The 12,407-nt window shown below is 42.3% G+C and overlaps 1 protein-coding gene across 5 annotated transcripts in view; it reads left to right on the forward strand.

Moving 5' to 3' along the window:
* Window positions 1-12,407, forward strand: part of NFATC2IP (nuclear factor of activated T cells 2 interacting protein) — a 93,469-nt gene that overhangs the window by 24,142 nt on the left and 56,920 nt on the right. For 2 of the 5 annotated variants that reach the window (XM_033946763.1, XM_033946765.1), the window contains exons 2-3: window positions 2,426-2,545; window positions 5,846-5,965. In XM_033946763.1, the coding sequence (XP_033802654.1) occupies window positions 2,426-2,545; window positions 5,846-5,965 (240 nt within the window). The remainder of the gene's footprint in view (window positions 1-2,425; window positions 2,546-5,845; window positions 5,966-12,407) is intronic. The other 3 variants (XM_033946767.1, XM_033946768.1, XM_033946766.1) reach the window with 2 other exon arrangements.

A 12,407-nucleotide genomic window follows, 5' to 3' on the forward strand; every position in this document is an offset into this window, starting at 1 on the left:
AGTTCTTCTTTAGCACTGAAATCTTCAAAAACCATCTGGATAAAGAATAGTAACTCTAAGGGCTCCTTTTACGAAGCTGCGTTAGCGGATTAACGTGCGTAATAGTGCACACTAATTTGCCAGCTGCGCTAGCCGCTACCGCCTCCTTTTGAGCAGGCGGTACTTTTTCGGCTAGCGCAGGAGTTAGCACGCGCTAAAAAGGTGTGTGCGCTAAAGCCGCTAACGCGGCTTCGTAAAAGAAGCCCTAAATGTCTGTAGATTCATCCTGTTGGAGTGAGAAAGCAACACAATTTGAAGCATCCTCCAACAGTTGTTCAGTTGTGTCTCCACACATCTTTTCTATTCGCTGCACGAGGGCGTTTCTTGAATAGTAGCTATGATCTCTTTCTTATTTTTAAATCCTTCAAAAAAGATTGTCAGCTGCTTCAAGAAAACAATCTTTTACAAATTCCATTTCAGTGAAAGATTTGCATTTCTTTGCGATCAGGTTCTTGACCTTGAAGGATGCTGTGGTTGCATTGACTGAATGTGAACTTGGCTTTGCCATCAACTGTTGCTGAGTAGCCAATTTTGATTTACGGTAAGTTCTTTGAGCTTAAGTTTACAAATTTCATTTTTGGGTGGAAAATCAGCAAATTTATTGCTATGCAGAGCCTTATAATAATGTTCCAGATTACCCTTTTTGGGCAATGATACTGGGGGATTACAAATTAGACAACAACACTTGTCTTTCAACATGATGAAGAAGTAGTCCATTTTCCATTCATCATGAAAGTGGTAGGTTTTGCTCTTTGGAACGCTCATTTTGTTATACTGGGGTGGCTGGATGTAAGAAGGCCAAATCTGCTAAGTTAGAATAAACACTGGCTGAATCTGGTCCAAAACTGTCACTGTCCCAAAGTATTAAAGATCAACAGGCACTGAAGACCTCTGGATGATGTGCAATACAAGGACTGGAGATGCCAAAACCATACATGCAGTTCTAAAAGTAAAAATAAGAATTCATCATACTGGCACCAATAATCAAATACCACCAAACAATCATCAAAAAAACTTAAAAACACCTGTCCAGCAAACCAGATAAAATCAAATACCGCAAAATAAGTTCAAATGCCAAGCGATTTAATAAATTCTGCCCACATTGTAGAATTAACTCAAAGGCAAGGGGAAATAAAATTGCAGAGGCAAGCAAAAGTCACAGTGGTTTGAACAAATTTGAAGGCAAGGCATAGGCAAGTTAGAACAAAACTGGAGAAGCCAAATTCTTGACACTTTGTTGTGTCTGCCCGGAAACATTTAATGACAGCAAACTATAAAGCAACCAACGACCAGCATACGACACAACTAATATGGTAGGTGTATTCAGGTAAAGCCCGGGCGAATTGATATTGCCTGTTATATAACATACTTCTAAGTGATTTTGGGGCGGGGGCAGGATGAGTGATTCTGAGAGGCAGGAGACCAGATATGATGCTGGGCCTGTGGCGTATTGGCGCGGGGAGCGAGCGGCAGCCCCCTGGGGTACTCACAAACTTTTGGCACAAAAACAACAAGCGCCCCAATACATCCTCAGGCAAGATTCCCCACAGGCAGGGAAAAAAGACAGGCAAAGGATCAGCGGTGGCGGAAAGCCCTCGGCAGATGACCTGATGGCAAGAGCTCTCTCCTAGCAATGGGGTGAGCTGCTGGAGAGATGGAGCCAAGTGGGGCTAGCGATCTACCTCTTACCCCTCTACGATCTACAGATAGATCATGATCTACCTGTTGGACATGCCTGATATAGTATATAACATTAAAATCAAAGAAAGTTGTAATGCTGAAATTTTTGGGGCAGATAGATACCAGCCCTTCCACATTCCACAGTTAATCTCCATGACAATGCTCCTTGGACCTAAAGGTCAACTAAGGTCAAACTCCATATGTTTTGTTTCATCTGTTATACGTAATTGATATGAGCAGAAAAGACATATTTATTGGGGAGAGTCCCCATACCCCTCCCTGTTCTGTTTCCTCTGTAGGGCTGACCATCTACTTTGGTTCGAACTGAGCAATTGGAGAACAGCCTAGAGGGATGGGAGGCGGAGCAAAAGAATGCTAATGAGGCTGTCTGCAATAATTCTCATGGGAATAGATTTGGCTGCCCAGAGGTTCTGGGATAATGTGTCTGTCTAAACTAAACTAAACCTTAAGTTTGTATACCGCATCATCTCCATAAAGATAGAGCTCGCCACGATTTACAGGTAATTCAATAAATGTCTACTAGAAAGAAGATTACAGAGGTAAGAACCTAATCTTTCCATAGTTGATAACCTCACCGTGAGAGCATGAAACCAGGGGTGCTTTTGGTAATTATGCATCCCACATTGCTGTCTGTAATTGTTTTCCTCTCTCTTTGCTTCTTTCACCTCCCTCTCCTGCCCTGCAGGAACCGGAGAGCAGTGACAGTGATGTGGAGATTTTGCAACCAAAAGGTGCTCCACATCCCAAGCGCCAAAGGATTACCAACACTACTAAAATCACCTTTGTCCCTGTTTACTCCAACAAGGTAATGGCTTAGTTACAACAGATAGCCGCTTGGGGTACTGATTTTTCCCCGTCTCATTCCTCATTATTTTGGAAAACTTACTATCGATGCAGTATTTGTGTGTATATATATATATATTTATTTATTTTTCTCTTATTTATACATTTGTTTATTTGTACATTTGTTATACTATCAAATCATCCTTGAACATCAAGGCAGTTTACATACCAAATTGTAGAATGGATCAGAAAAACTAATAATGGCAACAAAGCGCAAAACAGGAGAAAAGAATGTGTGAATAACCCAACAATAAAAATCCTAGCACACAATGAAACCAGACATGTACCTAAAATCAACTAGGCAACATAGTAAATTATGACAGATAGTCTATCCAGTCTTCCCAACAGTTAAAATCATTAATTCATCTCCTCTCTCCTTCAAAAAACTTATTTCATTCAGCAAATCATGAAATCTTTGCAGAAATTTGTGCCTACTTAGCCACCTTACATCTGTGTGCAAAATGATTTCCGATGCCCTTTCATCAAGAGTAAGATTGAAAAGCCGTCTTTGAAGTGATCTTCCACGAACTGAATTTACAATTTTGAAAGAGATGTCCATGACAGTCTTTGTATTGAGTCTCTTGCTTGCCAAAACTTGCTGGTGAATGATGCAGTAGTAAAAAAGGAAATCTGGGAAGCCATCATGCTGTCTACAGAGGGCTATGAAACCCTTAACATAAGAACATAAAAACATAAGAATTGCCGCTGCGGCCCTTAGGTCAAAGACTAGTGCCCCTTTCAGTTCCTTGATTACCCTCGGATGAATGCCATCTGGTCACGGGGATTTATCGTTTATAAGCCTATCAGTCTGCCTGCATACCTCTTCTAGACTGACCATGAACACTGTCAGTTTCCCATCTTCGTTTCCTGTGTATAGCCTGTCGGCTTCTGGTATGTTGTGTATATCCTCTTCAATAAATACAGATGCAAAAAAATGTGTTTAGTTTGTCGGCGATGGATTTGTTCTCCTTTAGCACTCCCTTTATTCCACGGTCATCCAACGGCTTAACCGCTTCCTCTGAGGGTTGTTTCCCTTAATATATCGAAAGAACAGCTTGAAGTTTTTTGCCTCACCTGTCATTGCTCTTGCTCCATCAGTAGCGATGGAAACAAATCTATGCAATGGAAGATTACACTTTGTCACAAAAGAATGGAAAGAACTGAATAATTCATAGTAACATAAACATAGTGTTTATGTTACTATGAATTATTCAGTTCTTTCCATTTACAAATTTCACTTTGTAAACTGAAGCTCAAAGAACTTACCGTAAACCAGCAAATTTATTGCTATGCAGAGCCTTATAATAATGTTCCAGATTACCCTTTTTGGACAATGATACTGGGGCTTTAAAAAATTAGACGACAACACTTGTCTTTCAACATGATGAAGAAGTAGTCCATTTTCCATTCATCATGAAAGTGGTAGGTTTTGCTCTTTGGAACGCTCATTTTGTTATACTGGGGTGGCTGGATGTAAGAAGGCCAAATCTGCTAAGTTAGAATAAACACTGGCTGAATCTGGTCTAAAACTGTCCCAAAGTATTAAAGATCAACAGGCACTGAAGACCTCTGGATGTTGTGCAATACAAGGACTGGAGATGCTAAAACCATACATGCAGTTCTAAAAATAAAAATAAGAATTCATCATGCTGGCACCAATAATCAAATACCATTAAGCAATCATCAAAAAAACTTAAACACCTGTCCAGCAAATCAGATAAAATCAAATACCGCCAAACAAGTTCAAATGCCACCACACGCGATTTAATAAATTCTGCACACATTGTTGAATCAACTCAAAGGCAAGGCGAAATAAAATTGCAGAGGCAAGCAAAAATCACAGTGGTTTGAACCAATTTAAAGGCAAGGCATAGGCAAGTTAGAACAAAATTGGAAAAGCCAAATTCACTAAATTCTTGACACTTTGTTGTGTCTGCCCAAAAACGTTTAATGACAGCGAACTATAAAGCAACCAACGACCAGCATACGACACAACTAATATGGTAGGTGTATTCAGGTTATATAACATACTTCTAAGTGATTTTGGGGCGGGGGCAGGAATGGGTGATTCTGAGAGGCAGGAGACCAGATATAATGCTGGGCCTGTGGCGTATCTGCGCGGGGAGCGGGCGTCAGCCCCCTGGGGTACCCACAAACTTTTGGCACAAAAACAACAAGCGTCCCCAATACATCCGCAGGCAAGATTCCCACAGGCAGGGGAAAAAGACAGGCAAAGGATCAGCGGTGGCGGCAAGCCCTCGGCAGATGACCTGATTGCAAGAGCTCTCTCCTAGCAACGGGGTGAGCTGCTGGAGAGATGGAGCCAAGTGGGGCTAGCGATCTATCTCTTACCCCTCCACAATCTACAGGTAGATCGTGACCTACCTGTTGGACATGCCTGATATAGTATATAACATTAAAATCAAAGAAAGTTGTAATGCTGAAACTTTTGGGGCAGAAAGATTCCAGCCCTTCCACATTCCACAGTTAATCTCCATGACAACGCTCCTTGGACTTAAAGGTCAACTAAGGTCAAACTCCATATGTTTTGTTTCATCTGTTATATGTAAATGATATGAACAGAAAAGACATATTTCTTGCGGAGAGTCCCCATACCCCTCCCTATTCTGTTCCCTCTGTAGGGCTGACCATCTACTTTGGTTCGAACTGAGCAATTGGAGAACAGCCTAGAGCAGTGGTTCCCAAACCCTGTCCTGGGGGACCCCCAGCCAGTCGGGTTTTCAAGATATCCCTAATGAATGTGCATGAGAGAGATTTGCATATAATGGAAGCGACAGGTATGCAAATCTCTCTCATGCATATTCATTAGGGATATCTTGAAAACCCGACTGGCTGTGGGTCCCCCAGGACAGAGTTTGGGAACCACTGGCCTAGAGGGATGGGATGCGGAGCAAAAGAATACTAATGAGGCTGTCTGCAATAATTCTCATGGGAATAGACTGACTGCCCAGAGGTTCAGGAATAATGTGTCTGTCTAAACTAAACTAAACTAAACCTTAAGTTTGTATACCGCATCATCTCCATAAAGATAGAGCTCAGCACGATTTACAGTTACAGTAATTCAATAAATGTCTACTAGAAAGAAGATTACAGAGGTAAGAACCTAATCTTTCCATAGTTGATAACCTCACCATGAGAGCATGAAACCAGGGGTGCTTTTGGTAATTATGCATCCCACATTGCTGTCTGTAATTGTTTTCCTCTCTCTTTGCTTCTTTCACCTCCCTCTCCTGTCCTGCAGGAACCAGAGAGCAGTGACAGTGATGTGGAGATTTTGCAACCAAAAGGTGCTCCACGTCCCAAGCGCCAAAGGATTACCAACACTACTAAAATCACCTTTGTCCCTGTTTACTCCAACAAGGTAATGGCTTAGTTACAACAGATAGCCGCTTGGGGTACTGATTTTTCCCCATCTCATCCCTCATTATTTTGGAAAGACTTACTTTCGATGCAGTATTTGTGTGTATATATTTATTTATTTCTCTCTTATTTATACATTTGTTATACTATCAAATCATCCTTGAACATCAAAGCAGTTTACATACCAAATTGTAGAATGGATCAGAAAAACTAATAACAGCAACAAAGCGCAAAACAGAAGAGAATGTGTGAATAACCCAACAATAAAAATCCTAGCACACAATGAAACCAGACATGTACCTAAAATCAGCTAGGTAACATGGTAAATTATGACAGATGGTCTATCCAGTCTGCCCAGCAGTTACAATCATTAATTCATGATTAAGTTGTCTGTCTTTGGCATTTCTGGGACATAGATCAAAAAAGTCTGCCCAGCACTGTCCTCGTGTTCCAAATTACTGGAGTTTCTGTCAAAGCCTTTGCAGCCCATCCTAAATTGAAATGTCATTTCCTGTGCAAACAGCATCTGATTCCTTATGGCTGGGTTATGCACCCCAAATCACAAATTCCCTGCATTTTTCTCAGCTCTGCTTCCTTGTATTCCTGGGCAGTACCTCTCTCCTAGTTTTACCTTCTGAAATCAAGTTGAGAAGGTATCCTTTTCATCTGCTGTGCATTAGATTCTTATTTTCGGGTTTTCAGCATTTTCTAGAGGCTTCCCTGTTCTTTAGAGGTTCCCAATTATCCTGGGACAGTTCTTCTTGGGAGAGGAAACAACTGTTTTAGTCTGTAGCTGGGAGGGCCACTCTTTTGAAAGAGGACCTGTCTGGCCAGCATGCCCTAAAACTTTGGAGATCAGGAGTAGATGTGGAGCATGTGATGCCCCTGCAAAGTTCAGGCACACAAGCCACCGCACTCACTTCTTGCTTATCGGAAGCTGAAATCCTTCTCTATGTTCCAGCTGTAGTGAGAGCTGATGCAGGCACAGCACAAGGCAGTCCTGTAAGTAGTCTATTACTGCTTCTGGGAGACATTGGAGTGGATCTGAATTTGCCAAATTTTAAGATTTCTATGGCTGTCTCAAGGATCCCCTACCTCTAAAATCCCAGTTTTGAGAATTTTTGGTCCTTTAGTTTAGTTTTGCCTCCATGGGCCCTCTTGGATTTTCTATTTAATTTTAAAAGCCTCTCTCTGCCTCAAAACACCTTGATTGTGTGTTAAATTGATTATTATGGACTCAGGTGGTTTTGTCCCCAGTTCATGCCTGAATTGTGCTGGAAGGGTACCTGAAAAGCGTCCTTGTACCATGTGCCATGGGGCACATGAGGGAGAGTGGGAGCCATGGGCATAGCCCCTCTGGCCCCTCCATGAGCTCTGAGTCGCAGAGAGCTCAGGAAATGGGTCATAAATCCCTTCTGGACCCTCCTAATCGGGACTCGTCGTCGTCAGCTAAGTGCATTTGTGTAGACACCGCAGACTTGGAGAGGAGATGGGAGATAGACCTGCAGAGGTCCCTAGAGAATACCAGTGTTTGACCTTAATTTTGTGAACTTTATGTATGCAGCTTACAAAAAACGTAAAGGGTTGCCTGCAGCATTGGAAATCAAGCTGGTGCCAGCTCAGAAAGATTTGTCCTCTGACAGCAAGGGTCTGCCGCAGTTGGCAGTGCTGCAAGAACAAGAGTTCCAGTTTGAAAAGGTCTGTAGATGAGTGGGGATCAGATTCCATTCCTATGTTCTCTAAGCACGCATCCTCTTTAGAAGATTCTGAGTCTCAGGGGCTACCAGTCAGGAGTCTGTGGCAGCCCTGGACCAGGGAGAGGATCTGACAGTGTGTAGGCTGTTTAAACATACAGACTTATCAGAAGTCATTGTGGTTTCCCTGTGAGAATTGAATTTAGAGTCTCTGCAGGTTCCTGCTACTAAGTACTAAGTCCCAGTCCACCTGTTTCCCTTCTCATCTGGAGATTTCAAAAATGATAATGGAACATTGAGAAGTGCTAGAAGGCCCGCTGATGGGGGTCAGGGCAATTTCAAAGTATATCCCATGTCTCCTGACTTTCAGCAGTTGTTTGCACCTCCTAAAATGGATTCTTTAGTGGCACAAGTTACTAAGCACACTTCGCTGAAAGATTTGGAGGATTGCAGGATGGATCTGGTTCTCAAAAGGCAATTCAAGGCTTTAGCTCTAGGCCTTAAAGTTGTGGCTGCAGCTTCTGTTGTGGTGCAAGCCTGCTACAAAATGTTATGCCAGGCTCCGATTCAGAAGAAGGAGTTTGTTCCCCAGAAACAAGAAGTTTCGTCAGAGCAGTTAAATGTTAAGAGAGTGTACTCTGACGAGAAAGAAGCATCGTGTGTACATGCAAGTTCAAAGACCTTGCCAGGGGGAGGGGGAGGTGAAGGATAAATGAGATATCAGAGAATGCAGGAGAGTAAAGACTACCAGAGTGGGTGGGTGAGCAGCAAGAGAAAATACTGAAGAAGAGCCCAGAGCAGCAGTAGGAGAGAAAAATATACTGGGCAGGGAAGGAGAAGGAAGGAAAGAGGGATGGAGGAGATTGTACCCATGGAGTGGAGGGGAAGGGAGGAAATGGTGCTCATAGAAGAAAGGGGAATAGATAGTACTCCTAGAGGGGAAGAGCGGAGAGGAAACAGGAGGAGATGGTACCTTTGGATGAAGAGAAAGGGAAGAGAGAAGAACTAGACAGATATGAGGAGGAAGAAAAAATGGAAGGAAAGTTCAAAGTGAAACGTGTACCGTATTTTCGCTCCATAAGACGCACCTGACCATAAGACAAACCCTAGATTTAGAGGAGGAAAACAAGAAAAAGAACATTCTGAACCAAATTCTCCCTGCCAGGCTCTGCACCCAACCCCACACTCCTTGCCAGGCTCTGCACCCAACCCCACATTCCCTGCCAGGCTCTCACCCTGTCCCCACTCTGGTGGTCTAGTGATAGGCCGGGACAGGGCAGGTCCCGTACCCCCCCAATACTTTAAATCATCCCCCATAACTCCTCACGTACCCCCCAGCATCTTAAATCATCCTCACATACCCCCCTGTACCTTAAATCATCCCTCATGCCCCCCACCTAGCTCCCCAGTACCTTAAATCATCCCCCATACCCTTTTAAACACTTCCCTGTACCTTTAAAATCATAACCCCCGTACCTTTTTTTTTTTTTTTTTTTAAACCCCCGTACCTTTTAAATCGTACACCCACCCCATACCTTTTTAAATCCCTCCTTCGCTGGACGGTTCACGTACTCAGGTCAGGAGCGCTCTCGAGAAATGAGGCCACCATTCAGAAAGCAGCAGCGGGCCCAAGCGGGAGCGCATAACACTTGCTTCTGGTATCCGCGCTCCTGACTTGAGTACGATAACCGTTTAGCAAGGGAGGGATACTGCTGGACCACCAGGCTGTTTAAAAAAAGTACCAACGATGGCGATGATGGCGGTGGTGCTGAGAGGTAGAGGGAGGAGGGGTGTTTTGAAAAGGTGCCGGGGGGGGGGTTTGAAAAGGTGTGGTGGCGGCAGGAGGGTGTTTTATAACGTTAAGGGGGGGGGTACAAATTTTGTATCTTTGCTACATAAGACGCACCGAGATTTCCACACACTTTTGGGTGGAAAAAGTGCATCTTATGGAGCGAAAAATACAGTATATAAGATAAGAAGAGAGAAGAAAAGAAAAGAAAGAGTGATTTGAGAGGGCCAGATTATCAAAACTTTAACGTGGTCGCTAAACTGGTTTCCAACGGTTTAGCATGCACGCATTTTAGTGGCAGATTATCAAAACGGCTTATCATGTTTTATTGCGAGCTTTCTAGCAGTCTCCGACACTGCCATGCAAATGGGCTTTTCAACATTGAAATGAGCACTCCGGTGGATTCTTAAAAATCACCGAGCCATTCTCCAAGAGCGCCATCAGCTTTTGGCGACAAAAATCAGCAACTGGTCCGAGGCTGCCAAAAAAGTGCTAGCACAGTTAAAAGTGCATCTTGTGTCGTGTGTTTTGTCAGTGGCTAATGAAAAAAAAATTGTTACAAGAACGCCTGTGACAGCACCTCGTCAGTTTTTAATGTGAATTTTTGAGACTCTAGTCTCTAGTGTACTAGAAAAAGAGATTAGATTCTTATCTTATTAATATCTTTTATAGTACATAGGTTTGTCATTCTGGAATCCCGCCCTGTCAGTTACTTCCCCGCCTGCCTACAAAGTCAAAACTGAGATTTTGATGTCAGTCAGACCTGAAACGTATGTATAATAATCTATTTTTATAACACATTTCTCCTGATAAGCTTCATTAGTGCCACAGATCCTACGATAATTCAGGAACTGGGCAAATGAAAAATTAGTTCTCAAATACTGAGGGTGCATATTTGAAAAATCCCAACACTAGAACTTGAAAAAACTGAAAAGACAAAAATTTAAATTCTGCTAAGTTCAAAAAACCTCCCAACTGTCCTTGTTTTGCAGCTTCACTTATTTGCATATATATCTGTTCAGAAGGATCTTCTTCCAAAATGTTTCATATTAGTTAACTGATGCCAAGCCTCCACCATTATAAATCATGTCACCATATCACCGCGGCTCCACCTTTATCAGCTCTTCTTTTCACTATTGAGGACTCTCTCCAACTTGCCCAATGCTAAACGTTCTTCCTTTGACAAATTATACTTATATCTCCAGTCAGCTTCTCCAAAGATTCCACATTTTTCAATACTGCTGTCTTAAATGTAGATAACACCGGATTCAACCGGAGGGAACCATATAGATCAATCCTGCACCTCTGAACGATCAAAATCTTCATTGGAAAATTGAGAAAAATGCAACCAAAGTTGCAATCTCTGCATAAACTTTTCTAATTCTTTATGAAATTGAAAAGGAGATGGAGCTGAAGAATGGACTGAGTAACATCATCAAGAAAAAAAAAAAGAAAATAAAGATACGGATTGACAACCCCAGAACCATTTATCATTGAGCAGAACTATTTGAATTCAATCCTCACAATGAGGAATTTAATTGACCTTTAGCAATAAACTTAGATAGCTGCTGCGGCTCTTAGAAAACATATTTATTCTGTTGATATACCAGTACATATTTACAAGGGTAATGCAGAGTGAAAGTTGCTCATAACTGCAAAACCTGTGGTCTCAAAAGTGAGAACTGCTTTCTCCTTTTCTGGGTAGGCCTAGATACATCTGGGTACATCCTCACTTTGTATGTCATAAAGGGAACCTCTCTGTACCTAAAAAACAGTTTAAGCAACCATTCCCTATCTGAATCAATAGCGAGGCAAACTAATAATGTTGCAGGGATCTGGGCATCCATATCTGACCTTTCCAGGAAATTAGTCAAGTCCAAACTATCAGCAGAAAGATTCTGCTGATTAGGACTCTGGGATTTTACCTTCCTAGGCAGGTAATAAATTTTAGAGAGAGGTGGATATGATGTCTCGGGGACTTTCAAAATCTCATTTAAATACCTTTAAAACATATCCAATGCAGTAATATATACTACTTTAGGAAAATTTATAACCCTAAGGTTACACCTGGTTGCATTTTCCAACATTTCATACTAGAAATCCAAATCCCCGCTATCTTTAACCCAGACTAGGGCTTGTGCCTCCAAAGATTTCTAGACTTGAGATTTTGTTCTTTAGTTCCAAATATTTTGATAGCACTTTTGTACAATGATTAGAAAGTTGCTGCATTTGACTGCCCAAAGAAGACTGAAGACTCGATATAGCCTCCCATATCATTTCCATATTAAAGACTTTGGGTCTCTGCAGAGGAGCAACTTCCACTCTGGGTTCCCCTGCAATTACAGTTCCCAGGGCTGCAGCAGCCAAAGAAATCTTAATAGCCTCCTCAACATAGGTTGGATCCACTTCCTTCACCGGCAATGTTGGTAAGGTTGGTAAATTCTCGTGGCACCGCTCAGATTCGGATTCCCCACTCTGGTGGGGCATCAGGGGAGTGTCTCGGGCCGGCCCAACCTCCGACTCAACTTCCGTTGCCACGAGACACGCCGGTAGACTCCACTCCTCCGGAGATAAGATGGTGTCCTCTAAGGAGTACCCGTACGCCTCAGTCAGCGTGCCTCCTCCTGCCAACGAGAAATTTTTTTTTTTTACTCAAAGAATAGTTAAGCCTTTACATTTTGATATACCCTTGTGTGACAGAGAGAAAACCAAACATCCTTACATTTATTTGGATTAAGAAGCAAGTTGTGTTACTTGAACCAAGAAGAGATATGCTCTAAGTTTCTTGAGAGAGATTTCTGAAAACCTTGGTCCCAGAGTCATGGACTTTAAGAATTTGAGTATCATCAGCATAGATATAGAGAAAAATGCCTAAATCTTGAACTAGGGTAGCATAAGGGGCAAGATAGATATTAAACAAGGTGGGAGCTAGAATAGAAGAACCTTGTGATGTTCCACAA

Source organism: Geotrypetes seraphini, chromosome 5, assembly GCF_902459505.1.
Source record: "Geotrypetes seraphini chromosome 5, aGeoSer1.1, whole genome shotgun sequence".
Lineage (NCBI taxonomy): Eukaryota > Metazoa > Chordata > Amphibia > Gymnophiona > Dermophiidae > Geotrypetes > Geotrypetes seraphini.